General features: G+C 39.8%; 1 protein-coding gene across 1 annotated transcript; it reads left to right on the forward strand.

The window, feature by feature from the left end:
- The first annotated feature begins 204 nt into the window (after positions 1-204).
- On the forward strand, positions 205-12,850 carry papss2a (3'-phosphoadenosine 5'-phosphosulfate synthase 2a). The gene is made up of 12 exons (XM_048269757.1): positions 205-399; positions 3,195-3,309; positions 5,444-5,679; positions 5,999-6,137; positions 6,420-6,538; positions 7,256-7,369; positions 7,826-7,937; positions 8,546-8,751; positions 9,211-9,346; positions 10,113-10,381; positions 11,853-12,082; positions 12,554-12,850. Exons 1-12 carry the CDS (start codon positions 373-375, stop codon positions 12,693-12,695), a joined length of 1,845 nt encoding a protein of 614 aa, XP_048125714.1. The 5' UTR covers positions 205-372; the 3' UTR covers positions 12,696-12,850.
- Positions 12,851-18,575: the final 5,725 nt, after the last annotated feature.

The raw sequence follows: 18,575 nt of genomic DNA on the forward strand, positions 1-18,575 counted from the left end.
CAAAATGTGCAAATCTGACCAACAAATCACCATCTTTCTCTGCCAAGTTAGCTTGTGTGGAGGCCTGTGTCTCTAAGAAAAAAAGTACACAGACTATATTCCTCTTTCTACCCCTCTCCACATAGGCTATCCTCCACCCACGCAGTGTTATCCAACCCCGCAGTAATTTTTGGGACCATAACCATTGGTAATATGCAGATTCTACACGGAAAGAGGCAGGGCAGAGAAACGCTACGTGTCTTAAGGAACTCTTAAAACCCCCGGACCCTTCTATTACTTACACTGCTTCTGCTACTCCCCGCCCCGATCGCTTTGCCTCTACCGGCCCAGGAGACACCCGTCCAGAGTCCACAGTTCAGTCTCGAAATCACGATGTCCGGAAATAAAAAGCAGCGGACGGTAAGGCAAATGAGCGTTCTTTTCGTGCTTTGTATAGTCGTTAAAAGAGGCACCATGCTTCAGACAAAAGCATGAACACAATTTGAGAAGCGAGGACTGTGCTCTTTTGTACGGGCTTGTTATTTTTCTTTGACAACTTAAATTGGCTGTAAACTTTTTGAGTTCTTATGTAACCACCTAGCCAATGTCTGGACCTGTGTAGGCTAAGAAATTGATGCTGTTGGAGCAGTGTAGGCTACAGTTTAAAACGACTCTTCCGCGCTTATGTTGCCATTATGATTGGCTGTAGCCTAATAATCAATAAACAAAATATCGAGATTTAGACTGACCAATTGAATGCACAACTTGCCTCATGCAATTCGTTTTGAGTTGATGGGTAAAGTATTGTTTCTTGTTCGATTATCGATTATTGTAAATCATTTTGTGTTCTATGGTAGGCTACATTTAAAAAAAGCCTAATAAAAACTTTTGTTAGCCTATTATGGCTCTATTTATATATCGTTTGAGAGGTGTGTCGAGTGACTCTTCAGTCTTTCAAGTGTTTCTTTGAATAAGTGTAATCAGTATCCTGTGGCTAACTTGAGTAATAAAACTGTCACCATATATATTTTAATGAGCCTGACAGACATTAAGCAAAGCATGTCCGTACTTATAGGCCTATATATTCAAGATATTACACCAGTGTAGTGATACAAGCTTTCCGTTTACCTATAATTGTCCTTCCAATAGATGCAAGTGAAAAACTTTTTTGTAATATTGTCTTTTACAGGGTGGAAAAGTTTGATATGATGGTGAATTTCATATTTCAGAAAGGATCTTATCATATCATTCATATTTCAGAAAGGCATATCAAATGTGATAGGCCTACTCGGTGGGAAATGTAATAGCCTAGAAACTTCGGTGGAGTAGTGGCTTGCTTGTTGTAGAGTAGTACAGATTGTGCTTGAGCTTCAGCTCACAACCAGACGTGCTATCTGAATGAATGAATAGGCTTATTTGTTTACCTCCAACATCTACCCTCCGAATACTAGCTGGAGTGTGTGCTGTACGCCCATTGGGGCCGTCACAGTGTGGGTTTACACACATGGAAAGGACATTATTCACCACTGAGATAAATGCAGTTTTTCAAACTCAGGTATATGGGAATGCAGTCTTATGTATGAGGGTTTTGTTCACTCTCATTAGTCCGACTTTTCATATGCGCCACTGGGATATATTAGTTTAAAGAAGCCTTAGCACTTAAACATGTGTCTGGAGGTGTAGGTCAGAGCAAACTGACAGATGTCAAGAGCTGGCATTGTATCATCAGCTTGGGTGGGGTAGGCAGCACGGTTAGGTCTGGTGCTTGTGTGTCTGTGTGTGTGTGTGTTTTCAAAAGCATCTGGGAGGCTCCGAAGCAAGCAGGCACTGAATCTGCCACATCATCGCTGCTCAGCTGCAGCACACTGACCACATTGTCCATTCGACTCTCTCAGAGTAACCACTGACCAACGTCATGGTCCAAATAGTATGCCTTCACACAGTCACCCTATCCAAAGCTCTGCCTGCCAGCCAGCCAAGCACTGGGTGTGATACTCTTAAGCAGACACACAGAGATGATTTTGGTGTGGCATTTCTGAAATATACTTGCATACAAAATGTGTGCATATGTGCATGCACATGACTTTCTTTTGTCATTGCAGTCATTAAGTTCTATCACAAAAACAATAGATGCTTTTTCAAACATGGGTGGCAACTGCAAAGACTCTTATTGTATTTACTTAAAAGATTGAAAATGGGATAAAGGATAAGAAAGGTTTATTCTACAAACCATATTACTGAAAGTGTACTGCAAATAAGGTTTATCTGTATTGGCAATTCCCATGTACAATAGTGATAAAGTATTTAATTTTGGTTAAGTCAAAGATGTTGAAAGGTTCTATCCTACGAAATACATAAGTACAGACACACACACACACACACACATATATATATATATATATATATATATATATATATATATATATATATAATAGGGATGTAACGGTGTGAAAATTTAACCTCACGGTTATAGTGACCAAAATGATCACGGTTTTCGGTATTATCACGGTATTTCTAAAAGTGTCTTTAATATGTTCAGAAAGCACTGATAGGCCTACACAAGCTGAAATAGTTTCAAAAAGTGTCCTGTTCACTTTTTTCTTCATGTTTAATTGGCTATTTGCTTATAGCTTAACTTACCCTACCATAACTTGCAGTTTGCTATTTCTGTTATTTGGATCTAATGAGTAAGACCAAAGTAAGTGTTCAAAATAAAACTTTAGGCTACTGTATTCTACTGGGGGATTTAATGTGGACACGAACATAAAAAGACGCAGAGTGGCTACATGATAGTGCACATTTTGCGGTGAAAATGTTCCGCCTTTTAAAATCAGGTGTAGCCTAATCCGAATCGTAGTTAAAACCATCAATTAGACAACAGAATCAGTAGGGTACCAGTTTTATTTCATTGTACCAGGCCTACTGTATGTCAAAAGCAGGGTCGGATGTAGGTGGGAAGGATTAAACACACGGTTTCCACACCGCGGTAATCAACCTTGATAATCATGATATTTGAAAAGAAAACGGTAATTGTTATCGTCAACATTTTTATCTCGGTTTACCATTATACCGGTAATCATTACATCCCTAATATATAATTATTTTATTATTTTTATTATTATTATATTGTTATTATTATTATTAAATACTGTATTTTTTTAGCAAATTATAAGTAATCAATTAATAACACTGATACATTATTGTGTTTTCTCTAGGATCTACAAAGGTCCACAAATGTGGTGTACCAGGCCCACCATGTAAGCCGCATCAAAAGAGGTCAGGTTGTGGGAACCAGAGGTGGATTCAGAGGCTGCACTGTGTGGCTGACAGGTACATAAATAAATACCATATTTGACAGTGACATACTGTACATTCTGCTATCACAAAAGGCAAAAATAAAAAGAAATGTCATAACTATATGACATGTATCCCTAGAATGTGCCTCTAGTCTAGCAGATCTAGTTAGATGTTTAGCTTTCGTCACTTACTCCATTTAGTACTTTCAAGTAATTATGCATCCCATTCTAGCACTCACTGAATGCTACTTAATTCCATATCATACACCAGACTGGGTATACAAACAGATGTAGCAGATAAAGCCTGAGCAAATTATGAGTTCAAACACATTTTATTGGTTACATAAGGTTATACAAGGTACAGTATTCAGTGAAATGTTTAGTCCTCTGACTCCAATGACTGTGTGTGCATTAATACAAAGATATGTATAAAATAAAATAAATAAATAGAAGATATGTATATTGTGCAAAGTGAGGTCCAGTCAAGATCCAGTCACGGAGGAGTACAATCAAGATACAGAGTTTAATTTGGCAGTAGGAGAGAGGCACACACGAAGCACAATGCACTCCAGAATATGCGTCTCTGATTTGACACAGAATTATCCCGGCTTTAAGTACACAAGAGTAAAGGATAATCATACAGTGGCAGAGTCAGGAGACATCCAGGCTACCCTAATCAATGATGCAGATGGCTTTTGATGTAAAACAAACAAGAAGAAATTATATCAACCCTGACGCCTTACATTATCCATGATTGGGACAGATATCATAAAGGGTCATGAAGTAGGAGCATACTTTTAGTGTCAAAGTGACCTACTATTGGACTACTATACTACTATTGGACATACCAGTAATGCAGAACATTAAACCACATACTGGAATATTGGACCTAATGCTCTACTCCACTTTCTCCCAATATGTACAAGTATCGTGCTATGTGGTCCATTTAGGCCTATAGTCCTCATTCAAGATGTGGATAGATTGCGGATATAAACCTTTCCTCAGTCTCAGCTCAGGCAGTGTTAACGTTTCTATGACCGTAGCACAGAGAAGAGACTACTGTTGGGATGACTACACTCTCTGATGAATTTTTTGGCTCTGGACTGACATCTTCTGGTATAAATGTCCTGAAGGTTGGGTAGTGTTCTCCTGGGTGGTACTTTCTGCTGACCTCACCACCCTTTCATGAGTACACTTTCGTGCAGCACCCTATGTGCACTGTGTGCTAACTGGCGGAGTGCGCAAATTCTAACAGACAGTTGTTGAGGTAGTTTAAAGTTCTTGAGATATCTAAAGCCATCCGTACACCAGAAGATTTGGGAAAGATTCTTGAAAGATTGTAGTCTTTTGAGTAAAGCTTGAATGGGGGGCGCATTAGTTAAAAGACTCCAATCGTTCAAGAATCTTTCCCAAATCTTGATGTACGGGTAGCATTAGGTGAAAATATAAATGCTCATAATGGCTTCCCCTGTCAAGGTTGGTAAGTGCCGTGTTGCTTAAAGGTTATGGCAATGATATGATAGATGGACATACATACTATTATTCATCCTGAGGGAAATTCTTCCACTGCATTTAACCAGTCCGTGGTTAGTGAACATACACACAAACATTAGGAGCCGTGAACACCCAGTCCGTGGTTAGTGAACATACACACAAACATTAAGAACCGTGAACACATAAAGATGTCCATGGTTAGTGAAGATAAACTCAAACATTAGGACCCGTGAACACCCAGAACAGTGGACAACCATTGCTGCCCAGGAGCAGTAGGGGGTTAGGTGCCTTGCTCAAGGGCACCTTAGTGGTGAATGTGGACATGGTAGCATGCTGCTCAGTCACTTCCCTCGCCCACTTTTTCCCCAGTCAGGCATCGAACCAGCCACCCTTCAGTCACCAGTCTGATTTTCTAACCTGTAGACCACGGCTTCCCAAAGCGTTTGGCCATTTCATTTTGAATTCAGGTTGATTATTTACAGTTATTGTAGAATTGTGTTGCTGTAAAACAAAATGGTCTGGTCACTCACACAAAACAAAGTATCATTTGTGTCAAAGGACCACACCTAGGCCCAAGTACCCAGTGAATTTGATCTTATTGTTTTTTTGTTTTGTTTATATGTTTGTTTTTCAACTGGATGGTTTAAGATAGCAGTAAACATTATGATTCCCAGGTCTGTCTGGTGCCGGTAAAACCACTGTTGGCTTTGCACTGGAGGAGTATTTGGTGTCCCACCGTATTCCGTGTTACTCTCTCGATGGAGACAACATTCGCCATGGGATGAACAAGAACTTGGGCTTCAGCGCTGAGGACCGCGAGGAGAACATTCGACGCATTGCTGAGGTGGCCAAACTGTTTGCTGACGCAGGACTGGTTTGCATCACCAGCTTTATCTCACCATTTACTAAGGTCAGTGACACACTTCAATCACCAGGGGAAAAGCATGCACCACAGTCATTTCCTCTATCTGCTGTCAATAGATTGTACATAGATATCCTCCCCTGTAGAAATGTGTGTGTATATATTGTATAATACGTCAGTGGAATCCTGACATTAGTAGGTTTGAAATCCTACCTCATAATAATCATATATAATTATATAAAGAGAGCAATAATCTTGCGTTGCAGCCCAAGATTATTGCTCTCTTTATATAATACTGAGGTGTAACAACAAATTAATCTTGAATCTAAATCTCCTTTATCTCCTTCACCCTCACTCCCTTGTGTAGGACCGTGCTGAGGCACGTAGCATTCATGAGAAAGCAGGCCTTCCTTTCTTTGAGGTGTTTGTCAATGCATCTCTGGAGGTGTGTGAAAGTCGCGATGTCAAAGGTCTCTACAAAAAGGCACGTGCTGGAGAGATTAAAGGTAATGACAAACAAACACACTGCTTGCTTGTTGTAGTTTTGGAATTCATATGATGTTCAAAATTAGAGCTTGTCCTACTAGTCCTATCTGGTCCTACTAGTCCTATCAGTCCTATCTGTTCTGCAAGTCGTACACGGTCAAAGAGAAGGGGCGTAATATGTTGGCTGTTGAATTAAAATATCAACAACCTTTTGCCAGAATTATGGATTGTGCCTTTAATTATATGGTACACACAGTTGAGCTCATTGCTTTAATTCACTTTTTATTTGTTTGTCTTGACAGGTTTTACTGGCATTGATTCTGACTATGAAAGCCCAGATGCACCCGAGTTGGTTCTAAAGACAGGAGAGCTTACAGTGAATGAGTGCATACAAGAGGTGGTGGACCTCTTGAAAGCACAGGTCAGTATGGACTGAACAACAAAATGTTATATACCCTGTCATAGCTGGCTCTGTTATATACCCTGTTATAGCTGGCTCTGTACTAGCAACATTAACTGTTACATAGCTCTTAGGAAACCTCTGATATAGTTACTGTGTAGAGGAGGAGCAATACTAAATCAGGGTTTCACTTCTTCATCAGTCCCCTGTTTCTGACCGGCCCATAAATATACTGGAGCACGGAACAGAAAAATAGAGCGCAAAACTCCACAATTCAGTACTACTCTGATCTCTGATTTTGCTTTTTAGGATCTTTAACTCATAGAAACTCTATTTAGGATCAATAACTCATAGGCTACATACTGTATAGATGTTAGTGGTGCCCTAAAATATCCATAAAAGTCCATAAAATGTTTCTTTTTTTTCTTTTCATTCATCGGTTTGTTACTGATTTTGTTTGTTTATCTGTGTAAGTAAGTAAAAAAAATATAGCACATTTATACAGCTTACACTGATCAACATGCTTCTTTCAAAACAGAAAGAAAAATAAAATAAATTTATAAATAAAATAATTGTGGGTCAAATACACATACTTCAAGTATCTGACTGTATATCTAACAGATACCGGAGGTGGAAAAAAGACCTGCTATGTCCTGTAAAGGTGGATATTAGAAGAAATTATTTGTAAAATGCAGCAAATTCTGTAATAATCCATGTCATCCCTCTTTCTGTAAATAGAGTATCGTTCCCAGTGGGGTTGTGGAAGAGGTAATTGAACTCTTTGTGCCAGAGAGCATGTTGGAGCTGGCCAAGGCTGATGCTAACATACTGCCCACAATCACCATCAACAAGGTAACAACCTCGTCTCCATAGAGACCCACTCCTGTAGCTGCACTTAAATACCTCCCTATGTCAGTCTGAGCCAATTTCAAGCCTTTATTATCACACTAGTAAACAGTGGTCAATATTTGACAGGATTTTATGTTTGGTTAGTTATGAGTTTATGATATTCCTGGGCACATTATAGTGTGTTTGTTGCATTAAGTACAGATTGTGTTCAGGTAGAGTGTCAGATTTCACAGATGGATATGGCTTTATCATTTATCTTGTGATTATTCATTTGACTCTTTGTTGTACTTAATTCAACTTCATTGGAATGTCAAAAACTGTTAAACAGTATTGGGGACCATCTCTCAAATTCAATGTCATATGCTCTGTAGAAATTATCCTTGCTGCAAATATAGCAGAAGATCATTAGAATGATTTAACAACACTCTTTCATCACGGCTGCTTTGTACATTTCTTCAGCTCGACCTCCAGTGGGTGCAGGTGCTCTCAGAGGGTTGGGCGAGCCCCCTGAAGGGCTTCATGAGAGAGAGAGAATATCTACAGGTTCTCCACTTCAATAACCTGCTAGATGGTAAATAACCCTCATTCTTCCTCTGAAGCACAGTCAGTCTGTCACAATCGGTGGGTGATTAAGAAGTACTGTAGGCCAAATGGAGGCCAAATACAGGACACATTCACATTTTTATAGTGTTCTTTAGTGAAACATAAATTTAGTTTTATTTATTTTCAAAGAGGAAGCTGAGCAGGATTAAGCATGTTTACATTACCAGTTAATTTGCACTAGGATATTAGATGGACACACAACCAAAGCACATAAACCTGAGCCAGCAACATGAGCACAAACAACTTATGACAGAACTTATTGCAACAGCATGGCATCTGACATGGTTTTAATGAGCAACAGTCATGGAAGAACCTTTTAGTTGTCTACCTATGGGCCATAGAACAATAGGGATTTGCGAGGGGTTATACACAGCAAATATGGACAAAGAAAACATACCACCCTCAGAACACATAGTATGTGTGCAATATAGGTTTGCACAGGATTTTGGTTGCATGCAAACCTATTGATGCAATCATATTCAGTATAATACCCTTCAAATTGTAGCAGTATGTGCATAGTGCAGTGTCATAAGGCAAAGGCTGTGATGAAGTAAACTGCATGTGATCTCTCCTCAGGTGGGGCAATCAACTTATCCATTCCCATTGTCCTGCCTGTATCCACGGAGACAAAAGAGCAGTTGAATGGATCTGCTGCCGTGGCTTTGGAGTTCCAGGGTGTCAGGGTGGCGATCCTGCGGAACCCAGAGTTCTACCATCACCGCAAGGAGGAACGTTGTGCAAGACAGTGGGGAACAACCTGTCCCAAACACCCTTACATAAAGGTGCTGGTTGCCTAGATACATCTGCCATGCATCAGGCTTCATCATTTATAAGGGACACTGAGGGTCGTGTGCTCATGAGTGTTAATCAGTTACACTGTGCAACAGGCATTTCACTTCACTTCACTTCACTTCACTTGCAGTCAGTGTCATGCAACATAATCTTCATCTTAACCAACGGTTATTCTTTAGTGTACACAGTCATTCTTTTGGTCCTGCTTTAGTAACTTGAAAACCCACAGGAATCTAAGCAAGTCAAGTCACTTTATTTTTACAGCGCATTTAAAAACGTCAGAAATTGACCCAAGCCAGTGGGTCAGTTCCTGTTGTTTGTGTTTACTGTGAAATAAAGGATTTAAAGGGCAAATTAAAGATAAAAATAAACAAATTCAAGATTCCTAATAACTCCAAGATTCCTGATAACACCATTTAATTCAAGATCATGCACCTTGTCTTGGATAGATGGTGCTGGAGAGTGGTGATTGGCTAGTCGGTGGTGACCTTGAAGTGCTGAAGAGAATTAGATGGGAAGATGGTCTGGATCAATATAGACTCACTCCTAAGGAACTGAAGCAGAGGTTCAAAGAGATGAAAGCAGGTGAGAACACTTGTCTTGTTGGTAGAATAATATAACATACAAAATGTGCAGCATAGAAATAACATAAATAAGTTTATGATATTAATTATGGTCAGTAATAGTGATAATTGTTGTATCATTCATTATGTAAGGGGTAATAGACAACACAGCGTTCAGGTATCAGTAAAAATGACGCACGTTCAAATGCAAGTTGCTTGTTTATAGAACTACTTCTTTCCACCACACATCGACTCATTTCTCAGCTTACAGGACAAACTGCCAGTTCTAAATGGATGGTTGATTTGGTCAAAGGCCAGTCATTAGTTCCAACTCTCTTGTTGTCAATCGGGCATATCCCAGGATTCTGTTGAGCCTTAGCTTTGTAAAAACACTGTTTTACTTAGCCTACTGCAGTGCAACTGAGCTAAATGCCACCTCAGTCATATGTTACAAAGTTGCTATGCTTTGAACGTCTGCCAGATCGCTAATTTGTAGCTCTGTTGCAATGTGATATTAGTTCATTTAAACTTCTCAAGGAGTTTGGCGAAGCGCAATGCAGACAAAAAATTGGAACCACTTCATAGATGTTCTGTGCAATTATATGAAAAATAACTGACGTTCTAAAGAGTGCATCACAATAGGAAACCAACCAAGCAGTGGTATAACTTTAAAGGAAACGTTTTCTTTTATTCTGTCCCAAATTAACCTTGAGTAATAAATAAATGGTTACATGTACAGTCCACATAGCTGGCATTTTAAAACCTCTTGTGCCCTGTTTTTTTCTTAGACGCTGTCTTTGCCTTCCAACTGCGGAACCCTGTGCACAATGGCCACGCCCTGCTTATGCAGGACACCAGGCGGCGGCTGGAGGAACGCGGATACCAGCGGCCCGTGCTGCTCCTCCACCCGCTGGGGGGCTGGACCAAAGACGATGACGTGCCACTACCCTGGCGCATGAAGCAGCACGCGGCCGTGTTGGAGGAGGGCGTACTTGACCCCTCTTCGACCATCGTTGCCATCTTCCCCTCCCCTATGATGTACGCTGGCCCCACTGAGGTAAGGTGCGAGGAACGCCAGACTGGAGAAGGCTCCTTCATCATGTCTGAGAATGAAGTGAGGATAAAGTCGTTGTATCATTACGTTCGGTCATTAGGTCATTTTGCTGTCATATCCATGATATAAAAGACAGTGACAGAGGAATAGCAAGTCAAAGCATTTAACTCAAAAGTTAAATCAAAAGTATTCCGGAGAAATGTTTTATCAAAAAGGCAGTTATGGAAAACATTTCAGAACTATACAGTGTCTGCCTACTGAACAAACTGAATGACCAGTGCAGATGACACGTGTGGTACATTTTCACTATGGGGTAAACCCATGTGTCTGGAGAAAAGCCTCCAACTTATTTGTCCCAATCAATGAGGCTGGATCGCAACTCTAGCCAAATGGCCATACTCCTCTCCAGGAGAGGGGCAGATCTAAAGCGCACTATAAGAAAAGTTTTGTAGCCTCAGCAATCACTGCACTAAACAAACAATCAACCTGTGACAATCATCCATCCCCCCTATTCTTTTGTGTTTTATGTTGTCTGCACTGTCCACCTTTTTGCTTGTATGGTGTTAAGGAGGGAGGGAACTGGGGGGGAGGGGGGGTATCAAAGTCAAAGTCAAAGTCAAAGTCAGCTTTATTGTCAATTTCTTCACATGTTCCAGACATACAAAGAGATCGAAATTACGCTTTCTCACTATCCCACGGTGAAGACAAGACATATTTGACCAATTTTAAGTCCACAGACAAACATAACATTCAAGTAAAAACAAAAAAGTAAGTAAATAAGTAAATAAGAGGGCACATATAATAATAATGAAAAAATAAGAGCAGCAAAATTTTGTTGAAATTGTGCATAGACAGTCAATAAAATACTAGTGCAAATACTGTAAAAATACTATAAAATACTGTTTTGACCTAAGTAATAAAGAAAGTGGCATAGTGGTGCAAGTTATGTAAGAGCAGCAGAAGTGTTGTGTTTTCAGGACAACAACACCAAGTTGTAAAGTGTACAAGGTGCAAGTGTTCAAGTGTGCAGGTGGAGTAGTGCATACGGCCATTGTGGGTCCAATGTCCAGGATGTTATGTAGCTGAGGGTGGAGGGGGGAGAGGAGGGAGAGAGTTCAGCATCCTTACAGCTTGGTGTATGAAGCTGTGTGGGGTGTGATGTTATATGTTATATGTATGAGGCTGTGTATATCTTGCATGGAATGTAATAATGATGTGTGTGAAAAAGAATATCCTTATAGGACAATAAAGACTATACATACATATCTATCTAATGGAAAGAGAACACCCAAGTTTTTCGCCAGTGCTTTAGCCAAAGGGAAATATGGTAGCTGTATTCAATGTAAAAAGATCAGGATTGAACTTTGCACATATCTTTGTTGATATACTGGCAGGAACCAAACTGGTTTTAAACAAATGAAGCTGCTCCTTTCTTTCCGGATGTACCTTTACAATTCCTCCTGTGTTGACGTAGGTGCAGTGGCACTGTCGTTCAAGAATGGTGACGGGAGCCAATTTCTACATTGTGGGGAGAGACCCAGCAGGGATGCCCCATCCCGAGTCAGGGCAGGACCTGTACGAGCCCACCCACGGGGGGAAGGTCCTCTCCATGGCCCCTGGGCTCACGTCCGTGGAAATCATCCCATTTAGAGTGGCAGCTTATAACAAGACCAAAAAAGCCATGGATTTCTATGACAAAGAGAGGTTAGACCAAGTAGATATCCCTTTTTCTCCCTCTCGCTCACTTACTCACTCATTACATTACATTACATTACATTACATTACATTTAGCAGACACTTCTTGACCAAAGTGACTTAAATATGTCAGCTATATTACAAGGGATCACATTGTCCCCGGAGCAACTTGGGGTTAAGTGTCTTGCTCAAGGGCACAGCGGTGGAAGCCAGGAACTGAACCGACAACATCCAGGCTACTGCACGCTAGCCCAGCTCCTTAACCACACACACTACCACTCACTAACTCACACACACATACGCATACATACATACTGTGTGTGTGTGTGTGTCAACATACAAAATATTACAGTATAACACTAGACAACTTTATAGAGCTTTACCTAGTGATTGATTGCTCTGAAATCTTAGAGATAGAGACATTCACTCACCCCCGCTCACACCTCATGTTCTATGTGTGTGTCTCTGTGTCTTCCTCAGACATACTGAATTTGACTTCATCTCTGGAACACAGATGAGGAAATTGGCTCGGAGCAGAGAGAATCCCCCTGTTGGCTTCATGGCTCCCAGAGCTTGGAAGGTCTTGACTGAGTACTACCAATCCTTGCAGAAAGACCAGTAGCTGCTGTACACAGCACAGCCTGGCAAACTGAGAATACAAAATGGCTCCTTCAAAATGCCAGTGTATATGTACTACTGTAGTTATAGTGGATGGAATCCACTATCTTGAAATCTCCTGGCTTCTTCTTCTTCTTCTTCTTCTTATTATTATTATTACCTTTATACCTTTTCAAGAATGAATGCGAATCTAACCGCTTAACGTACAGACATGTTGAAATAACCGTTTTGTAGGTCTGGACAAGAGAGTTACTTTTTCAGATTTTCTTAAAAGTTTATACTTTTTGAGAAATAGTGGATTAAAAATGTCAAAAAGCTAATTTCCCCCCCATAGACTTGTATGGCTGTGATGTCATAATGGCCTAAAGCCAGCTGCACTCTTTAAGCTCCCAGAGAAGTTCCCAGGCTAATTAGAACACTGCCACAGGTGTCACCTGTGAATCAAACTGTCTCAGCTTCTAATGCATACGATCTGGCGCGCTCTAAAACTACAGTTCTTGTTTAAGTGTTTCCCAACTGTCAAAATAAAAAAAGTCACAGCCATAGCTCATTCTTAGCGCATTATATCTCCAGAACGGCTTGACGCATATGCTTCAAATTTGGTACAAGTGTTTGTATCAAAGATGAAGTGAATTGATGTTGGAGGTCAAATGTCAATGTGAAAAACACCTTGAGTGTTATATCTCCAGAACGCTTTGACACACAAGGTTTTTTGGTACGAGGGTTTGTATGAACTCAAAGATTAAGTGATTCAATGTTTTATTCCAGGAATCTCCCTACCAACATTAAGCCAGCAGCTTTCCATCCACTATTGTAATTCCTCTGGCATTACATTTTCTAGTTTAACTATTGAAATACGGGTATCCACAAACCAGATGGCATTACACAAACACACCACCTCATACCACACAGCAGATAAATCTTTTCATTCTTAATATTCAACCCATACTGTACATACATGGCATACATGGCAAACTGTAAGATTCTGTGGAGCAGACAACAATAGTTGTTGTCTTAAAGTTCTCATGTAACTCAAAGGGCTTGCCACAGATTTCCTGGCAACAAAGAGGTCAACTCTGTGTCTATGTCAAGATCATTACGGTTTTGTGTACCTGTATATCTGTCTAAATGTTATGTGCACAAGGGACCATTTAAATTGCATTTAATGTAAAGAAGTGTAAATCAGTGTCCCTAGACTTTTAGCTGTGAATTAATATTTCCAGGTGATTACTGTATGGACATGGACCAGGGCATTAATAAATGCCAGAAGTGATTATGACAATCAAATAATTCATACATCCTCATACATTTTTACGTTTTATAGTGAGAATAGTGCTCTTTTTAAATAGTTGATGAGAACTGGAGAGGGATCTTCACATAATGTTGTACATGTATATTTGTATAAGGATTTAATTACATTTGTTTTGTGACCAATATATGTTTGAATTGCACCATGAATGTACCAGGATAGAATACACTTCTTATCTGGAAACATTTTAAATAATACAACTGGGAAAGATCTCATGGTTTCGTTGAAGGAATCCTCTGCAATTTTGTATTTATTGTTTGCCTTCTGGACCAATAATTAAACATTTTGAATTAATGGAAAACATTTATGTCTGAGGAAGAGCTTGTGTTACCTTGATGTGATGGTATATACTAAAGATGAAAAATTCACATCCACATCAAAATGAACACACATCCTTGAAGGTGGGGTGTCTGAATCTGACATGGCTAGTGTCATAGTGGAAATAAATCTGAATACAACACCCCCATCTGCTGGGACAAACGATTATGCAGGCTCAAGCCATGTCTCATTCATTCATTGTACATGTCTATGCACATATTTAAAAAGTTAAGCAAATTTTCTTGTATAATACGCCATAAAGAGTGAAATGGACATAAATAGTGGGTACACAAGTATCACAAGTCATATGTTCATCCTCAAAGCACTTTTGGGCCTCATGAGTCTATTATAGCTATAAGGTACTGTGAATGTATTTAAGACTGCTGTGAAAATTGCAGGTCTTTCTAGAACTGTATATTGCTAGCTGTACACTTTCAAAGATAGCATCTGTGGCCTACTTGCACAAGATCTTTTGTCGGTTAGTATTGCATGCACAGACCAGAATGCAAAACTTAGAAAGAGGACATCTGAAGATTTATGTAGATGCTGACTTGCAAAACTTGGATCAAACACAGCACTGAGTCTGGAAGAATATATATACACTTGTGTGTGTGTGTGTGTGTGTCTCAAAATGTAGCACTGACAGGTGTTCCATAAATGAGAAGGTTTTCATCTGTAGTGAACTGTACACAATCATCAATCTTTGGATAAGAAAATGTCCCATGGGTACAATAGCTGTAATAATAACCAATTAACCCTAAAAATTGTGCCCCAGAGTTCTAGTGGATTGACTGATTACAGGTGGCGCTAAGCCGATTGAATGAGAAATGAGATGACCGTTCTCCTATACCTGAAAGGGAATTCCCTGGTAGCAAAAGTGCAGATAAAATTGTTTGATGTGTCACGTTGCAGGCAACCCTGTGTAAATTGGCCAGCTGTACCCTCTGTGCTTATACCAACCAAAATTGATTGGGTTAACGGATCAAGAAAAGCAGCCTTGTGGTCACCCTGATAAAGAGGGACATGGCAAGAATTACATAAAAATGGCAGTACATGTTTGTGCATGCATGGACATTATCTTCACACATTTAACATCCGTGATGAGCTTTTTGCCAACACACATTCAAGGTGGATTTGAGGTAAGAATGACTACGTAACAGAACCCCATGCCTAAGTACGGTGGAGGGTCTGTAACATTCTGGGGCTGTTTTAAAGCTGCAGTTGGCAAGATTTCCAAGATTCTTTTTGGTTATATTCACTAAAACCGACACTATGCTCCGACATAACATAAATCAGCTGGTTTTTAAAAAAAAACTTGCACTTCCACCTCCACCTAGAGCCTGCTATTTGTTTTGCAAAAATCCACAGCTCCCGGTTCTTCTGGTCCAATTAGAAGAGGGCTGTGTAAGATCTGACTGTCAATCACAGTCTGAACGCAGGGGCGCAGCTACCCATTTTTGAGGGGTATGCCCCCAAAAAAAAAAAAAAAAAAAAACACAAACAACTAAACAAAACAAAAGGCCAATAATTTACACTATTACTGTGCATTAGTGTCTATTGAATATGTTTTATGTTTTTAAAGAAATGCTGCCAATTTGATGTTTAACTTGATGTTATACTTGATAAGTATTGATAAATGGTGCATTGCCACTTTAAGAGAGTCTAAACGGTTCTCATAACGTCCTTTTGCCAGCTATTGCTCACAATGGATAAGGCTGATAGGCACACTAGCCTTGTTTGTTTGCACCACATAGACAACACTATTAAGTTATTACAAGGAGCCTTCATTGTTAGGATATGGAAACATGTAATGAGTTGCTGCTAGCATGACATTTCTGTTTGCAGTTGGCCATTAAAAGTGCAGTATGAGCATGGTAGCCACCCAGCTATCTGAATGGAATAGGCTGTTTCAATCGGCATTATGCTTAACAAACGCAAGTACAGACGTCATCCCTTTAAATCCTACCTGTTGCCTTTCACCGTCCACTTATTTAACTGCGGTTGCATCCCTTGACATGCCATCTCCTTTTCCCTCTTTCTTTTTCTATTTTTAGTCGTCAACAGCTTTTTTTTTACTGTATCCATCTTTTTCCATAGGCGGCAACTCACTACTCGTAGGCCTATCTGCTCGCCTGCAGTCATGGCGCCCCCACTCCCTCTTCTATGTCAAAATTCTATGATGGAATCTTATGAGATAGGCTAGAGTAGGCGCCCTGTCAGTCAATAAAAACAAAAACAATGCTTGAACGTTCTATTTGGGCCCCAATCTACTTCCTCTACATTAAGATAACATATGGAATGTTAAAAAGGAAGTCTTGTGGGGCCAACTATGATGCTGATAATGGAACTCTTGAAAGGGTCTATAGAACATTGAGAAAATGTTGAAATGATTTAGAAACGGACAGCAGTAGCTACATATAGAAAATACAAAATATATTATTTTATTTTTTTACCATCGCTTTGGCGCCCCCATTGAGCTATTCCAAAAATAATTCAGTGGAAATGCATGGATTCCAGTTTCTTCCAGTAGCAGCGACTGGAATCCATGCAGATTTTGGAGTGCAGGGGACAAGCCGAGATGGGCTATGAGACATACGTTCACACTCGGTATCATGTTTCAATACACTTTAGGTCAATATTACACCGGAATTCTCCTTTAATCTAATTTCAGGCCCTGTGATTCTATTGCTTATGTCTTCTCTGGTAAAAGTGCTATCTTATCCAAACTTCCCAACTTTCCATTCCATCCATAGCTGCCACATGTCAATATCAAGATCCACTTCATGTAGATGTAGCATGGCGGAAAATTGGTTGTTGACTACTACGCCACCCCAGGAGTTACAGGGACCCAGGGAACACCCACTTAACCCAACCTATAGGTCAGAGGTTCGTTATACTTGAAAAAACAGAGACGTGTGTACATTGAAACATCCAATAATTTATTAGGGACACAGGTACAGACAACAGTGACATAAGGTTTGGCCCTATAGATGGACAGGGAAAGGCTGTAATCCAGGAATAGGCCTCCTTCTGGGAGTTACTGAGGCAGGAGTTACTAGAAGCGAGTCACAAGAACACAAGTGCATCTCACATATGGGATTGACTGTATTAAGCTGACACAGTGAAACACTACACAACACCAAAAAGGTGATTCAATCTCCTTACAATAACTCTTGGCCTAGTCCATCCAATCAGTAGACCAGAGGTGGGACCAAGTCACTGTTTGGCAAGTCACAAGTAAGTCCCAAGTCTTAGCACTCAAGTCCAAGTCAAGTCCCAAGTAAATACAGAGAAGGGCAAGTCGAGTCCAAGTCCAAGTCTCATCAAAGCCAAGTCGAGTCCAAGTCCAAGTCCCAATCTTTTTCAAGTCCTGAACAAGTCATCAGGTACTCTTCACTTAATAATGGCATTATTAGACTATCGATCATAATTTTAACACTTCTAATCCACAGATTTTTTTTTATAAATACAGATTAAAATATGTTCAATGTTTCTGTCTTGAAATCTTTTACGATATATGCATGCACATACAATATACACATGTGCATACCTGAGTAATCTGTACAAAACGGATAGCTACATGACAAATATATATATTCTTTTTCCAAATTGCGGAGCACACTGTAAGTATGAGTAATAATTTGACTGATGGCATTTCACTGCGCTAGGCCACAGATTTGCCTGCAAACAATTTATTAGGCTGTCTGCCAGTGGCGACTCATAAGGGAAGCCAAGGTCAACACTTTTATATTATTTAAATGATAATAATGACACAGTAATTTTGTTTTAAAGTATTCATTTCTTAAGAAATACTACACATTTGATGCTGTTTATCTCATTTGTAAATGGTGCACTGTCACTTTAAGCCCATTGTGTGCCACTGTCCACACATTCTCATAATGATCTTTTTTTTCCCAGCTCCATTCATATGGCTAGTCCACAAACTCAAACATTGTTTGTGCCACATGTATAGCACAATATTAACAATGATAAGCATGATATTAAGTTGGCACAAACAGCTTTCATTCCTTTGGAAATAGATGCATGTATGACATGATGCGTGCTTGACATTTTCTGTTTGCAATTAAATGTGAATTATGAGCCTGGTAGCCAGTAGCCACCTAGCTAGCTGAGTGGAATCATTATGCGTGGCATATCAATGTGCTTCATGTAAACAAATTATTGAATAGGCCTACTTCAAGACTCACCATTTCCATTACACAAAGGCAAAGACAACTTTTCATATTCTTGTCCACT

The sequence above is a fragment of the Alosa alosa genome, chromosome 18 (assembly GCF_017589495.1).
Source record: "Alosa alosa isolate M-15738 ecotype Scorff River chromosome 18, AALO_Geno_1.1, whole genome shotgun sequence".
In the NCBI taxonomy this organism is placed as follows: Eukaryota; Metazoa; Chordata; class Actinopteri; order Clupeiformes; family Clupeidae; genus Alosa; species Alosa alosa.

Excerpts from the sequence above, each read along its gene's own strand:
- papss2a (XM_048269757.1), top strand. The coding sequence starts at position 373 with ATGTCCGGAAATAAAAAGCAGCGGACG. Across the intron at positions 6,539-7,255 it reads TGGACCTCTTGAAAGCACAG|AGTATCGTTCCCAGTGGGGT; the intron begins GTCAGTATGGAC and ends TTCTGTAAATAG. Across the intron at positions 7,370-7,825 it reads CCACAATCACCATCAACAAG|CTCGACCTCCAGTGGGTGCA; the intron begins GTAACAACCTCG and ends ACATTTCTTCAG.